The 16967-nt window shown below is 41.0% G+C and overlaps 1 protein-coding gene across 5 annotated transcripts in view; it reads left to right on the top strand.

Annotated features, from left to right (window-relative positions):
- The window catches only part of LOC143880248 (cytochrome B561, amino-terminal protein), a 52010-nt gene extending 42642 nt beyond the window's left edge, over positions 1 to 9368 (top strand). For 4 of the 5 annotated variants that reach the window (XM_077383078.1, XM_077383080.1, XM_077383079.1 and 1 more), the window contains exon 7: positions 9051 to 9368. In XM_077383078.1, coding sequence (XP_077239193.1) covers positions 9051 to 9191 — 141 coding nt within the window. In that variant the 3' untranslated portion in view covers positions 9192 to 9368. Of the gene's footprint in view, positions 1 to 5749; positions 5906 to 9050 lie in introns of all 5 variants that reach the window. The other variant, XR_013251600.1, reaches the window with a different exon arrangement.
- The last annotated feature ends 7599 nt before the right edge of the window (positions 9369 to 16967 follow it).

The following is a 16967-nucleotide window of genomic DNA, read 5'->3' as shown; positions in this document are numbered from 1 at the left end:
AAAAGTCGCAGTTGGGGGATGGCTGATAGACCTGAGACGCTGTAACTCATCATAGTCAGCACGAGACATAAAAACACCATCAGCCTGAGGCCCAGTGCTGGGCGGAACGGAAGCAGAGGAGGGCTCAGAAGAATCTGGTGCAACGAGGTGTGCCGAGCGGCCAAAACGAGCCTCAGAGGAAAAACAAAGTTCAGGGTGCAAAACATAGCAAGTCTGCATATAGTGTCCCTCACGACGACAATGCGAGCAATATGGACGCGGTTGGCCACCACGCCCTGCAGGAAGATCACATCCACCGCCACGACGACCACCACGGCCAGAGTCACGGCCACGGCCACGACCGAAGGTGCCTCCACCCCGAGTAGCACGGTCACCTACGCCATATGCAGCAGTGACAGTAATATCAACCGAAGGAGCCGACACAGTCACCAAGAGTACACTGTTGGGCACGCAAGTAAACCTCCTGAAGAGAGGGCATCATGTCAGATCCAAATATCTGCCAACGGAGATGCATGTACTCAGGACCCAAAGTCTTGAGAAACTGAACGACACGTATATGATCATGCTGCTGTGCGGCCGTAGTCAAATCAGTGGTAAGAGGCATAAGAACATCTAACTGCTGGTAATGGGAAACAAACTGACTGTAGTAGGTCGAGAGAGGAGTGTTTCCGCGGCGAAAGTTCATCCACTGAGAATATGTGGAACAGATTCGAGAGAGGTTGCCTTTTCCGGAGAAGGTAGTAGCAGTATGATCCCAAACTTGGCGAGCAGTGGGAAGGTGTATCATGGTCCCGGAAATCTCAGAGGACATACTCTGCCAGAGGAGAGTACTGATAAGGGCATCATCTTGCTCCCACTTATCATAAGTGGGATCACTAGAAGGAGGGGGGTTACGACGAAGAATAGAAATCTCTCCCTAGTAATGAGATAGGTCTCCACAACCACTTTCCAATTCAGGTAATTGGAACCATCAAGCCTGACTGTGGTCATGGGAGGAAAAGAACCATCCATCGAAGAAGACAGAGGGTTATAAGAGGAGGAGGATGGGCAAGCCGTAGGAACAGTAGCCACAGGGGGGCCACCCGAGAGAGGGATCCTCAATAACGGGGCTATCCATGAGGAAATAATCAACGAGAGAATCAACTGACGAGAAGAAAGATGCCGAGGCGGAGAGCTGAGAAATCAATAATGGAGATCGCGGCTCCGAAGAGAGACAAATTATAAATAGGGCATGAAAGAAACCCTCGCTGACATGATGAAGACACATAGATCTAGGGATATAAGATCGGAGCCGCGAAAAGAAGATGAAAATAGGTAAAAGATATTTAAGCCATTAGGAGCAGAAAGACGGAGAAAGTGAGGCTGCGGGAGCAGATTTCTACGGTATAGAAATGGTTTTTTTTTTTTTTAGGGTACTGTAGCGGTTACTATAGTTGGGTGGGGAGGTGGTGGGGCAGGTTGCTGTAGCAGGGAGTAGAGGAGTTAGGGGAAAGGGAAGGGGCAATGGGAGGAGGAGGAGAAGGGAAGGGAAAGGAAGAGGGTGGGGGGCGGGGATGTTGGGTTAGGGTTAGAGGAGAAGGGAGAAAAGAAGAGGGAGGATGAGGGGCTGCTATGGGGGTCCCTAGGGACTCAAAACCTTAGGGCTCTGATACCATGTTGAGGAAGAGAATGAGAGAAAGAAATTGTGACTTTGGGAGTCTCCCCCTCACTTATGTATTTATATATAATGAGAAATGTACAAAAGACGAATATGCCCATAGGCATATACATACACTAACAATATTGAAGGAGGAGGGCATGTAAATCTGTAAAGGATGGGAAAACTTTCCTCATCAATAGTGATGGGCTGATGATATGGTACTAATGTCTATTTCGCTCGTAGCAAATCTTATCGTGCTCATCAAGTAATTTCTTGATCGTTACAAATAGATCAAATAGATTCTTCATCTTTGGAAGGTACTCATGAAAAGAGAGCATCTTCTACATGTTTGAATCTCTGTCTGAAGTTGCATGATATGTTCTGTGTATTTTTAAACAGAAGACTCCTTGAGTGATTTCTAGAGAGCACAGGCAAATGTAATGTCAAGTGTTTGGGCAATTTATTTTAATGATAAAGGGCAATGTTTTTATTTTTTCAGTGGTGCTCTCACTACTTTCTTTACATATTCTATGCTAGAATCGATCAAAATTCATTGTAGGGGTATTTTGCTAATTTTTAATACCACATAAATATCAGTTGCAACCAAGGTTTTAAATCTCGGTTTCGGTTTCGGTCATCAGCGAAGCCGAAACTTTTCGGTTTCGGTACAAAATTTCGGACGAAATCTTGTAAAAATTTCACCAAAATTTTGGTGAAATTTCGGAAACGTTTCACCGAAATTTCCGAAACTTCGGGTGAAATTTTGTACTTCACCGAAACGTTTCACCGAAATTTCTGAAACGTTTCGACGAAGTTTGGTTCTTTTCCCACTCAATGTGAACTTCGTTTCCTTTTCCACCGAACCGAAACGAAACGTTTCGGTTGAAATTTAAAACCATGGTTGCAACTTGTATTTTATCATTGTTGAATGAAAGGAATTGAGTTTTGATTCCATTATTTGTCTCTTGTACTGCTACACTTTTTTCTAATCTATCATATCAAGTGAGTTTTTGCATGATATTAGAGCCTTGACATCAAGAAGATGAATATCTAAGTACCTATGATGTCATAATCAAGGTCTTTATTATCCCATCCACTTTTCTTGTCTTTGTAGTGTTTCTTTCTAATCTTTCTCCGTATTCTATTTCATCCCCTAGAACCAGCCTATATATGTCCATTTTCATTTTTTATTCTTGTTTTCAAGTCCCATGTTCCATATTTTCTCCAAAAATCTTCGAAATCTTTGACTTTCTTTCTCCAACACGAAAAATATTAGGGTTTCCTCTCTGTTCTTTGTAATATCTCAACTTTTGGTTCTAACTTAAGCCCAACTTAAGTGCAATGCAAGTTGGTGACTTGTATAAACTTCTTTTTAAAATATAAAAGGATGGCCCAACATTTCCCTTAATTTGGTGCATTATAGCACAACATAACTTGAAATTAGGTGCATGTTAGTATCCTTCCATTTTAAATGTCAAAATCCACAAATATCCTCCCATATCCTACAAAACATTCACAGCTCAAATCTTATCTTGTGATCAACTCACTCCATTCCAACCCTGCATCCCATTTCTTTGGATTCCTCATAATGTCCTCTTTCTTCTAAGGCCATCTGTGCACTATTTCCTAAACTGTTATCTCGACCCTATTTTTCCCTTTCATTTTCTATATTTCTAGCTTCTTCTTTATCTGATCTTCGTTATTAATCCTCTTCAATGTATTTCCTCTCCTTTCTCGTCATTTTTGTTTCCAATGTTTTCTCAACATTTCACCATTAAAATTTCCCATGAAAACTTCTTGTGGAAGGGGTCAAATCCTTTCCGTCCTTTTTGCATAGGGACTTTCTTTGTCTCCCATGTTTTCTCAACATTTCACCATTAAACTTTCCCATGAAAACTTCTTGTGGAAGGGGTCAAATCCTTTCCGTCAATGTAGGGACTCCTTGATCATCTGGAAGGTTTGGATTTTCCTCCCGATGAACTCAAAAGTAGATCCAATAGAAGGAAAGACCAAAGGTGTCTCCAGTTAATGATTTTTTTGATGAATTCGCTGATGGTATTCCAACTTGCTGGATGCGTAAACTGGCCATATGAGTCATGGTTTGCTAAGGATTATTTTTTGATAGCATGGCTTAACTCCACCCTTTCAGTAGAAGCTCTTGGTGAAGTGTTGGGCATCACTTATGGAAGGAAATTGTGGAAGACATTACATTTCTTCTACGTTGAACAATCCGAGTCTTGGATCACACGACTCTAGGTTGCCCTTCCGAATAGCAAGAAAGAAAAATCATTCATTCAAGAATACCTTGGGCCAATGATGATTTTTTTTATTAGTTCGTGTCTATGCAACATTTGATCGACGACTCAATGTTCACTATCTTCAAAACTTGATGATGACTATGGTTTTACAATTTTCCTTGTGACCATGAGTTCCTTTTGGACATTTCTTGAGCGTTGGGTTTTACTATTTCAAGCATAGTTTTAAAACCCCCAGCATCATTTTGGACTCCCCCGAGTCGACTCCCTTTTCCCTTTGCCGCATTCCACGTTTTGCCCTATAGAGTCAATAAAAACTGCTTTCATTCTCCCGAGTTGTGACTGCGTCAACCGAGTACTCAACGTTGTCAACCACGTTCTTGGCAGTGTCCGCGCCGAGTCGACAAGGATTTTTCTTGGCCGCATTTAGACCTGCATCTGCGTTTTTAAACACTGGTTTCAACACCATGGCATGGTATTCGTGACCAAATCGGTTGAGAGATCATCTAAGCCTTCTTTTTAAACATCTACATCTGTTTGGAAGGCTTTGAAATTTTTGTTCATCTTATCCTAATTCTCTTGGACAGGATGAGGTCGAGGCCGTGGGAGTGGCAATGGCAGAGGATGGGGTTATCTCCTTATGAGCACAAGCAATTGCAATTTCATAATCCACGGACATCTTGTGTCGACAATTATAATCGTCAGCTTGGACATGGTGGACAATTGCGAGCTAAGGGTGGTCTTCTCCTGACACATCAACCATTTATTGTGTTTGCTCCACCATAGCATTGTCTTTGTACTCCTGGGTCCATTGGCTCCTTCAACCCTGCTCCACCTTCACTGTCACCTTATGATTTCCAGATATATGCCACACGCATCCATGTAGTTCTGGAGTCTGGACTGCCTACTACCACTACAATCCACACTTTGATGCCTTGACACATCACATGGAAGACTTAATGCTCATTGTGCCTTCCGAAGCTTTGTGGGTTGTAGATAAGGGCACCACTCACCATATTACAGATGGTACAAGTAACAGTGTTCTTCTTTCATATTCTCGTTCTTCTCGCGTTATCATGGGCTATGTATCCTTCTCATCGCTCATGTTGTTAGTGTGTCTCTTTTCTGTGTCTTCGTTTAATATTCCTGCTATCGATGTCATACCTAGTATTCGACATAAATTGTTGTTTGTTTAAAAATTTACTCACAGTTTATGTATTATTTTATCCATTGTTTAAAAACCCCCGCACCAGTCATTGACTTGCCCAAGTCGAATAGCTTGTAACGTAGCTGAGCCAGAGTTTTGCCCTTCCAAAATCAATCAAAAACTCCTTTTACTCACCCAAGTTAGTGAAAAGGTGACTGCCTCAATCATAAACTTGCCCAAGTCAACTCTCTTTTTACCTTTGTCGAGTTCTCACCCGATTTCAAGCATGTAATCATTGATTTTATCTTTACACCTATGCTTGTTCTTGGGAACTAGCCTATGAAGGCGGCGAAGTGGAGGTTGATCACACGAAGTCACTGTTTTAATCAGGTTTCATAGGCTTTTTAATTTCATCTTGTAATAAAAAATACTATCTTCATCTTGGTTGTAAACTCGATGAACACAATAAACTTCCATTGCCCTTTCATAATAATATTGACCTTTTTTTGTTTCAGTTTATGTATTCTAAAGTTTGGCGTCCAACCCTTGTTGCTTCTTGATCCGCTTCTCATTTTTATGTAATTTTTTTGGATGATTTCTCTCACTTTACTTAGATTTATTTTTCAAGAATAAATTTGATGTTGCTTCTATGTTTACTTGCTTCCATGCTGTTGTTACTCAACATTGGTGTATCTCCTTTTTGCGAAGCGACGGAGGTGGTGATTACACATCACAGGCAGTCAGAGACTTCTTCTTAGAGCACGGTATACACCAGTAGTTTTATTGCCTACTTACTCCACCGCAAAGCGGAGAAGTAGAAGGGATGCATTATCAGGTAGCTTTCATGCTACTACCTGACTTCACGTAAGGTTCTAATCTCACGTCATGTTTTGTTTGATGGGTCTCACTTTTATGATTCGCTGACCATTAGATACGAGATTAAGGGGGAGAGTAAGTTGTCTAATTGCATGACTGCCACATCGATGTCCACATTGCCATTAGCACATCTTGTACATGCCACAAACGACATCAATATCCACATTGCCATTAGCACATCTTATACATGCCACAAACCCAGGCATATGAGTACTATGTTTGTCAAAATAAGGACAAGCATTGGTTCTCAGATAGGTTGATGAATGGGATTCATAGAGGCTATATCTGTCATGACAGGTGGATATAAGCTATAGTGGAATTGTGAGCCTTTCACTTAATGATTTGTAGAAAATAGTGAAGAGACTTGCAGACAGGAATGTTGTTGGATTGAACCATTGACACAGAGTCAAGGTTTTAAATTTCGACTGAAATCCGAAATTTCAGGTTTCTGTGGAGAACGAAAACGAAATCGTGTAAACCCGAAACCATACAAAATTTCTTCAAAAATTTTGATCAAAATTTCGTTTTTCCGAAATGAATCGGTCCGAAATTTAAGGAAAATCCCCAAAATTTTGGAATTTAGATGTTATTTAATATTCTACCGAAATTTCGGGCGAAATTACCTAAATTTTTGAAATTTAGTCCGAAAATTTTATGACAAGATAAAATACTACTTTATTGGTTTTGTCTGATTTCTGTTCGAAATTTTGGTTTCGGTGAGGACCGAATCGCATTCCGAAACCGAAATTTAAAACCTTGCACAGAGTGCGGTAGCGGCCAAAGGTTACAGTCAAAGGTATGTTCTTGACTATAATGAGACATTAAGTCCTATAACCAGAGCACGACAGTAAATTCATCCCAGCAGTGGCCAACATCTTTGGATGAACTCTTCGTCAAATGGATGTGAAGAATGCATTTCTACAAGGTCTATATGGAACATCCAGAAAGCTTTGAATTTGCCGACAGGAGCAACTGTAATGAAGGATCCTTTGACACGAAGGATCTGGTACTTCACTACTATTTCCTTGGGGTTTGAAGTGGATAGAACCAATGATGTAATGCGCCTATCTCAAAGGACGTATGCACTTGACTTACTAGACAAGTTTTGTGAAGTTAATTGTCTATAGATACTCATTTTTTTTATAACAGCAACTTCAGTGCTAGAGAAAGCAAGCAAGTCAAGTATCTACGTATTGATCCAACTGTGGAATTGTCATATAGTATCTTATGCAAATGTCTTTACCTAGGGGCTTACAGTTGATCACCATCACCAGTCAGTAAATAAGCTTAACATGTCCAGTGGACCGTGTTTGATTGAGGGGCTCATGATAGGGGTCTTTTGGTCATTTGAGCATCCCCATATAAATTTGAGTTGTCACCTGTTAAATGAAAGGAACCGAATTTTGAGACCATGATTTATCATTTCTGCCTCTTCACTGTCTTGGACTTTGAGCACGAGCAATGGGAAGGATCAACAGAGTTGGTTGTCATTTCTGAGTTTAATGGTGTAATCTTGAGTTTTTGGAAGAAGAAACAAAGATTAACAAAATGTAGGAACATAGAGGAGACTATAGGCAGATTTGCGATGAAGAAAGAAGGATGCCTTGATGAGTGGGAAGAGAGAAGGAATTTGTGTCTTGACAAGATTTCATGAGGTTAGAGAGGTTTAGGGCTGAATTTCAGAAAGGTGGTGCTGTCTTGCACACTTCTTGTAAGTTGAATGCTAAAATCCCTTTAAGTGAATGGAGTCTATCTTATTTTATGGACTTCTCACTTAAATGAAATGCTAATGTGATCCTTACCTTACGTGAGGTGCACGTGAGTAAAATGAAGAACAGCAGGAGGACTGGAGGAGAAAAGGAAAACCCTCGAGGGATTTTGAAGGGTGGAAGGAGAGGTAGATTAATACAAGATTCTAGTGGAAAGAGAATAACGGGTGCATCTAGTTTTGAAAGACAAAGAACAGGGAGGGCTAATAGATCTAGGGTTTTGCAAGTACGGATGATGGATATGATGGAAGATTTGTGGAAAGGATTAACTAGCTCCTTTGAGAAGTCTGGTCCTGATCCTTTGTGTGAGATCTTTATTCTTCACCTATCTTTGATACCATGTAAAACTGAACAATACTATGATGATTAGAAGGGAGACGAGTGAGACAAACGAGAGGGGGAATGCATTGTATACTAAGATACCCTTAATGACGGTAATTCAACCTGTTCTGACACCCTTCCTCCTTTACTAGCTTACATGGTTTATTTTGCGAGTTACTAGCTTCAGTTAGCATATTTTTTAATCATGGTTTTGATCTTGAACCTGTTCCTGATTGCATATTAAGAATGTTTCTCAACGATTTCAACTCATTATTTGGTCGGTCATGGAACTGGATTGGACCCATAACTTACCTTAACCAGAGTTGGTTGGGACTCGATGAAGCCTCTGAAGCCTGGCCTAATAATTTTTTTGTAGTTTATTTTCTTCCTTTCCAGCCTATTTAGGTTGGTTCATACTTCAATGCTTGGATCTTTGAAACTCAATTTTCCATTATGCCCCTCGTTTGACTGGGCTTCCTGGCGGTGTGAAGCCAGCTGCTTCTGGGATGCTCGGAATGTTTCGAATGCCAGCTTCCATGCAAAGCCGGGTTTCGCAGGAATCCTAGAAGCCGGAATTTTGGAAGCTAGGTGACCTGCAGAAGACGCACCGGGAGACTGGAGCTTTGGCGGGAATCCCGGGAACAGGCTTACCATTCTTTTGTTCCCCAAACGAGCTCCTTGAAGTCTGAAGCCTCTAATCTAGAAGCTAGAAGCCCCAGCTTCCCATCAAAAGCTCCAGCAAACACGGCCTTGAGAGTCATCCAAGACTCAACCAGAATCAAGATTTTCTTAGTTGTTTTACTTTTCCAACAATTCCTGGGACTTGATTTTCTGGATTGATTCCACTCTACAACTCAATGTATTTCTTTCAGTCATTATTTGCATCTTATTTTCATCATATTTGTGTTGTTAGTTTTGATGCGCCAAATTTTAAAGTTGCTGCATTAACTCAAACACTAACTCTGATTTTCCATAGCGATGAAATATTATCCACTTTCTACTCGTCTTGTTTTGAAATGAAGAGGAACTTGGTGGCTTTGCAGGGAAGGACAGCACTTTGGGATGCTGTTTTACTTGTGTGTGACAGAATCAAGCTGGATTATGGAGGGTTTGTGCACGGCATGCATCTCGGCTCATCGGCTTTAAGTCTTCTCGCAGTTCTGGATACTGACACTAAAGATTGAAGACATACAAGGCTTTTTATGTCTATTTTCTGTATCAACTTTTGATTTCACTAACCACAACTCTAATGCATGTGATCCCTCACTTGACAAAGAAAACAGGAGAGAATGATGTGACACTGTTGTATCATTTACTCAATTTTTTTTTCCAAATATGATCTGGGCTTATTAATGACAGCATGTTTTAGCCTTTCAACATTGTTTTTGTTGAGAAAATCCGTCGGGCAATCTGATCCGTGCACAAATTAAACGGAAAAGATAAAAGTAATCCACAAGCCACAAGATGAACACCAAGATTTTACATAATTTGGCCAAGCCTACTCCACGGGCAAGAAACACGATCTTCCACTATGAGAAAACAAAATACAAGAATTACAATGAATTAATCACAAATCGACAAACCCGCAACCCTTTCATTGCTTCTCAACTCAAGACCGTACATGAGTAACCTGAGAGAAACCCACAAGAGAAAACCCAAGAAAAAACCTCAAGAGAAAGCTACAAGAGGAACCCAAGAAAAACCCACTTTCTTCTTCTCCTCTCCCCTCTCTCCCTCTTTCTCTGTCTTTCTTTCTCTCTCTTCTCTCTCTTGTTTTGCTACACCCCTCTTTGCAGCCCACTCTCGTTTGTGCCAAAGAGAAAATAATGATCTCTTTTATATCATAGGTTTTTGCCAAAACTTAAAAAGACTTGCTATATTTGCTTCTTACTGTTTTGCTTTCCCACACTACACGACATTTAAGTCGGTGGCGTGGAAACAAGGCAATTTTCCAACAATCTCCACCTTGACTTGTTTCACAACCACCTGAAGATTTTCTGTTAATGTCGGCACCGATATGCTGTCTCCGCAAACCACCATTGGCCTTCTGAAGTACCAGCTACACCCTTGAATCATCTTGGTTCAGTCTCCTCCTGATTCGATCAATAAGGCCAATGCACATGTGTAGCTGCCAACACGTTGACTCACCCAGTCAACTTGGAGAGGCATCTCGATCCATCCTTCCCAACGCAGGTATTGTCATCCTCTCACCATCGTCTACAACCTGGAAACCTAGCTCTAATGCCACTTGTTGAGAAAATTCCTCGGGCAATCTGATCCGTGCACAAATTAAGCAGGAAAAGATAAAAGTAATAAACAAGCCATAAGATGAACACCAAGATTTTACGTGGTTCCGCCAAGCCTACTCCACGAGCAAGAAACATGATCTGCCACTATGAGAAAAAAACAAAATACAAGGATTACAATGGATTAATAACAAACCCGCAACCCTTTTCTTGCTTCTCAACCAAAGGCCGTACACAAGTAACCCGAGAGAAACCCACAAGAGAAAATCCAAGAAAAAACCCCAAGAGAAAGCTCCAAGAGGAACCCAAGAAAAACTCACTGTCTTCTCTCTCTCTCTTATTTTGCTACACCCCTCTTTGCAGCCCACTCTCGTTTGTGCCAAAGAGAAAATAACAATCTCTTTTATATCATAGGTTTTTGCCAAAACCTAAAAAGACTTGCTATATTTGCTTCTTATTGTTTTGGCTTCCCACACCACACGACACTTGAGTCGGTGGCATGGAAACAAGGCAACTTTCCAACAATTTTCAATTAGAAGGTTTCTTAGGTATCGACAGTAAGCTCATCCGGCTCGTTATTGTTTAACTCTTGCTTAATTACTATTTTAAACCATGTTTTTGGACTAAACCGGCTGTGTTTCATGGCACTTGTGATAGAATACAGGTTCTAAAGTTGGGGAGAAGATTTGTACCATGATGCACTGCCTGAATTGGTCTGTGGTGCCCTCTACACGTGACATTGGATGGTGATGAAAAACAATTGAATGATTCTAGCAGCCCAATCATCCAACTTTTGTCCATGGGTAAGAATTGATGGCCATTTTTATTTTGGTTCTCTGCAAAGGTTTGATTCGCATGACAAATCAATTGGGTTCAGTCCATTTGGATATGGAGTTGAACAAAATTTTGAACTTGGATCATGCTTTAAGGTTCTGTCCAGATCCTTATTTGTATATTTCTAGCCATTCCACCCTTTCCTTTTTTTTCAGTAGTAGTTGAGTTTACACAAATGACCAAAATACTCCAAAGGATTTGGTGGTAAGAACCCTCCGAAACTACATTTCTCACCCACAATCTGTTAGGTACCTTACCGATACGCCAAAAGCTCCAGAGCTGATGGAACGCGTTAGGCAAAGCCCTTTAAACCTATCCCATACTAGGCTGGGTCCCACCCAGTCCCGTACCTAGGCAGGCCTCCACTTAGAACCGTAACATACCACCACGCTTCCGCACCCGCCGTCCTCGGCGGCCCACTCTGTGATGGCTTTCACTCTGACGGCTTTCCACAGGTCGCCCCTTCCTCGGCGGCTCACTCTGTGGCAACTTCACTCTGGCGGCTTTCACTCTAGCTTTTTTTTACTAGGTAGCTCTTTCCAGGTAGTCCTCTCCACAGGTCGCCCCTTCCGTGACTCGAACATAGGACATGGTAGTTGCTCAGATACCAAATGTTAGGTACCTTACCCATACGCGAAAAGCTCCGTAGCTGATGGAACGCGTTAGGCAAAGCCCTTTAAACCTGTCACATACTAGGCTGGGTCCCACCCAGTCCCATACTTGGGACCGTAACACAATCTACCCTGTAGCCCCACTCACCCACTGGCCACTGCCATGGCAAACTCTGCCCACTTCATCAGGAAGCAATCCCTTGTCAGGAAGCTGTTTGAAGCTTTCCGTTCTTCGTACGTGTTGCTGGGGTTAGCATAGTATTTCTGAAAAGAGTAGCCATGTTGGTGCCAACCGGGTCGGAGGGTCGTGCTTGGTTTTATCCATAGACAACAAGTTGGATTTCTTTAGGGAGAAGAGGGCATTTGGGGAAAGTGAGGATTTCAAGGGTATTTGGGAGATTTTTTATGAGACATGTAATGTTCAGATTTTGGTACTTTATGAGTGGGTTTGGCCCTAGTGTTTGATATTGGCATTGCCCTTCGCTGTCAATCTCTCTCGTCGATCTAATATGTTGATGTTGCGGTCCCTAAGTAGGGGCCCGCCTAGGAATGGGACTGCGTGGGACCCAGCTTGGTATGGGACAGGTTCAAAAGGCCTTGCCTAACGCGTTCCATCAGCTCTGGAGCTTTTGGTTTATCGGTAAGGTACCTAACATTTGGTATAAGAGCAGCCACCACGTCCCATGTTCGGGTCACAGAAGAGGTGGCCTGTGGAAAGGTCTGCCTAGAAAAAAGGCAAGAGTGAAAGCCGTTACAAAGTGGGCCGCCGAGGACGGCGAATGTGGAAGCGTGGTGGTATGTTATAGTCCTGAGTAGGGGCCCGCCTAGGTATGGAATTGGGTGAGACCCGGCCTAGTTTGGAACATGTTTAAAAGGCCTTGCCTAACGCGTTCCATCAGCTTTGGAGCTTTTGGTGTTTCGGTAAGGTACCTAACAGTTGATTGACCAAAACCCTATTTTTAGCTTTAATGTCTGACTCTGGACCCTTTCGACAATCTTTTTTTATGACATAGGGTATCCCTACCCCATTTTAGGGCGGGACTAATCCCTATGGATGCAATCACCCATAAACCACGTGCATCGGATAACTCCGGGGGGGGGGGGGGGGGGCTAGAAAATGCGTATATGGGGAGCAAACCCACTGTAGTAGCCAACCCCGTTCGTGTCCCTTTCGTCGATCTTGATCAACTAAAACCATCTGATCCTCTCGAACTAATTCCAATTGTTGGGAAAATCACCATTGAGTGCATGATTGCTTGTGAAACATGGAAAATCTTGGCCATCCATTATATCACTACTACCTGATTTAATGTTTATGGCCTTTTCTGAATGATCGAAATTGATGTGGGACTATGAAGTGGATGGATCATCCTAGATTGCGAATGTTGATGGAGAATTTTGTCTCTTAGTCAATAAATTTTTATTGAATCTTGGTCGCTCATTCTTCAACCCTTGATCAGAGCATCAAATGATGAAAATTGGTCAATTCAAAGGTTATCTAAGATACTAGGATCGTTTTGATTACAATGGTCTAGTTAGATTTGTTGGTTGATATATAATTTTCGTTGAATTGAGGCCCGTAATGATGTTGCACGATCAGTAAGGGACAAACTATGACAAACTGCTGGATAGATTGCTATTGAAGGTCGATCAGAGTGTTAGGAGCCCGTAGCTGATGTTACTGTGTTGATCCCTTAGATTACCAAAATTTTGGTGCTCTCTCTTAATTTTGCTTTCAGACTTGAATTTTTGGCATGCAGCCACGGTCCATATAAAAGATGCTACAAATAATAAAATGAGGTTGTTTACACACATACATAGAAGTTATCATCTGGGTTTAATCATGGAATCTCTGTTTCAATGCCCAAAGGTGGTTAGTGGCAACAAAGAACTAATGTAGAGACCAACATAATATATCAGGTGGCTAAGAAATTAGCCCACTGGTTTGATTGAATACTACAGTCACCTAGTGTAAGTAGTTTGTAGTTTAGATGTCCTATATCGTAGTTGGACTAGGAGGGAGGGAGGCGCATAATCTATATAATGTATCCACTATCCTAGAGAACAGGGTGAGGTGAGAGGAGAGAGGGGGTTTTCTCTTACTTTTCTTATGGATGTATTAGTGTAGTCGTAAGTTAACAACATGAGGTTTAGTAGTTAATTAATTTGGTCTAGTTCATATCAATTAAACTAATTAGAGTTCTGTTATAGGTAGGACACTAACAATTTTTTTGTATAAAGGAGGTTGGTATCCGTTGCCATCTAAGTAATTCATGAGATCTATCCCATTGGAGAGCTAATCATCCGGAGAACCTGTAGAATATCCAGCCCAGATCGATCATCACCTTTATAAGGATGGTAGAATGTAAATACCTGAAAATGCACGATTTATTAAAATTCGTTTCCCACTTTAAGTGAGGGGTGTTTTTGTCATTGAGAGATTGGCTTTGATTAGGACTTCTTAAGAAAGCCTATAAATACATCTTTTGTGGAGCTAAAACAAACCCTAAATGTTTTGTTCAACCCAAGAGAAGAATTTCGTAGAGAAAGAGAGGGAGATCCTGTTTTGGAATCTGAAAGTGTGAATAGAGGTGAGAACTATGTTCTTAGTTGATTTTGCTTTCTTGGAAACCCTAAAACAAGGATTAAAGTAATTAAAGGATGTGATTGACGATCGGTATGACTTAGAATAAGAACTCTTTGAATGTTCTCGGATTCCTTGGGGTTTATATCGTTCTCTGATCCCCACGAATCCAAGATCACATCGTTCTAGCCATAGAATTGAAGTTTTAAAAGATTTTGGCCCAAAAGTGAAAATTTAGTTACAATAATTCTCTATAGCGATTCGGAATGTGAAATCGGGTTTAATGGATTCACCTTTTTGTGCAAGGAGTCCATCAGATCCGACCTCGTGCGGTTTGGAGTCCGAACGAAGGAGATATGAATTAATGAAGTTTTGGAGAAATCGGGTAAAAGCTTGAATTCTCGCACTGAAACCCAGCCCGCACTTTGGACGCCCAATTTAGGGTGTTCGGACGTCCGGTTCGAGCATCCGAACATGAAGGGAACTGAAACCCGAGAGTTGAATTTTGATGTAGAGGTGGTAAGCTCTGATACCAAAAAAATGAGGAAGAGCCCTATGTGTGGTTCTGAATTTCACTCACAAAGGACCAATGGTGTTCCACAGCTTCACTATATGGGATTCTTGAGCCTAGTTCAGTGTGCTTGTTGAGGGAAGGATTCTCTACCCAAGCTGAGGCAAAAGTACTAGGCTACTGATATGGGGAACTGAATTTTAATGTTGACCTTCCTTCAAAAAGATGTTGAATGCCATGTGGTAGCTTAATCCAATAGGCGCTCACCTATTGGGTCTGACCTTCTTACCAACAATAACAAGGCTATAATTTTACTATCTCATTTGAGTTCCCCAAACATCTCGGTTGGGCCTTTTAACAAGCACAAAACAGCTGTGTTGATGATGTTGATGGAAATGGCTTGGAATTAGATTCTACAATGCAACTATCCACTCAAATTCTCCACTGAGGACTACTTATCAAACAAAGAAACATGAGCGCATTGGAATAGGTATTTAAAAGAACAGATTAGAGGCACAACATTTTTCTCTTAGTACCAAGTTCCAAACTTCCTTTAACATCTCAATTTATAAAGATGAAAAACATGAAAGTCGATGGTTTTCTAATAACATGAAGTTGCAAAAGGATTTGAACGAAGAGTTCAGGAACTCATGAAGAAATGATCCATCATATCCCTCTCAAAACTGGGCAGCACTGTCACTTTTTTTTGTGCAACCAGATCTAAAAGATCTCCATCACTGATTCAATTTCCAAAAGTGAGTTGGAAATTAAGCTCCAATTACGATCTAATGATCCATTTCAACATAACAACTGACATTGCCCTTTCCATGATAATTTCAGCTACTAAATATCTGAGACATATATTAGAACCAGATCCAGATTGGATCCACGGACAAATGTGCATGAACTTTATTGAGAGATACAAAACCGAGAATACAACTTTCTGGATACTTAAAGCAAACTCAAAAAAATGGCCGAATGAACAGAAAAAGCCTCTCGCACATGCTTTATTACACAAAAGTGTTGAAAGAGATATCTCTTCTTCTACACAAAAGTGTTGAAAGAGATAACTCTTCTTCTACACAAAATTTGCCCATTTCCTTCGGAAGTTCTCAGGGATGTCTAGAGAGGCTTCTGAAGGACGTGTTTGGGCGTCCAAAGGACCAGTTCGGGAGTCTGAACCTGCCGAGATTTGTTAGTTTGTTTCTGGATCTTGGATTTCAGATATATTTGTTCTTGGCCTACTTCTAAAGGTCCTTGAGTAATGAATATGACTTATTTGGATTGGGTATTTTACTGTCAACGTGAATTCGAAGAAAACATTTGTCATTGTGGTACGTTATTAATGTACTACTTTTGGTGTTTCTTTAACCATATACACTTCGAATTGTTATAGCTATTGAGATCTTTGTATCTGTATCGTACCTATGGATTCTAGAGATTATCTGGGGTCTAGCATGCCTATTTTTTTGCCTACCAAATTTACCTATAGTATTGTTACTACTTTGAACATTTGATAATAATTGTTAGGAACCTCTATTATGTGATCTGGATCTCTGAGCTCTCTGATATGAACCTTGGATTCAATATCTGGATACTTATGTGGAGGTTTGGATTAAGTGAAATCCAACTAGGTAACCCAAGAGGGGGGTGAGTTGCGTTTATAACAATTTAAATCAATTAAAACAACTAGCCCTTGTTACTTTTGGAAATTAAAAGTACAAAGGAAAGATGTTACCAATCAAGATGAAGGAAGTAGAGGAAGAAAAGATGAACACGATGATTTTAGAGTGATTCAACCTTAGTATCCATACTAAGGTCTACATCCACTTTCCAAGACCTCCTTGGCGCTTCCATCATGTGATCCTCCTTTCTTAACGGGCCGGATCACAAAATCCTCTTACAAGCTTGATTCACCTTTCTTAGCAGGCCGAATGAAGACCCTCTTTACAATCTTGGTTTACCTTTCTTAGCGGGCCGAATCGAATACCCTCTTTACAATATTGAAGAAGAACAAGAAGAGAACATTCTTTTAGCCTCTTGAAGACTTAATATACAATAATCAAAGCTCACTACAACTCTCTCAAAATATTACAATTGAAGTCAAAATTTTGTCTACTCCAACTCTCTTGAAGATTTGTCAAAATTAAGGCGCAAGGGTTGGGGAGATATAT

The sequence above is a fragment of the Tasmannia lanceolata genome, unplaced genomic scaffold (assembly GCF_043159265.1).
Source record: "Tasmannia lanceolata isolate RefF3 unplaced genomic scaffold, GAP_Taslan_0.1 ptg000006l, whole genome shotgun sequence".
In the NCBI taxonomy this organism is placed as follows: domain Eukaryota; kingdom Viridiplantae; phylum Streptophyta; class Magnoliopsida; order Canellales; family Winteraceae; genus Tasmannia; species Tasmannia lanceolata.
Note: the sequence above shows the minus strand (reverse complement) of the source record. Positions and strands in the feature narration are given on the sequence as shown.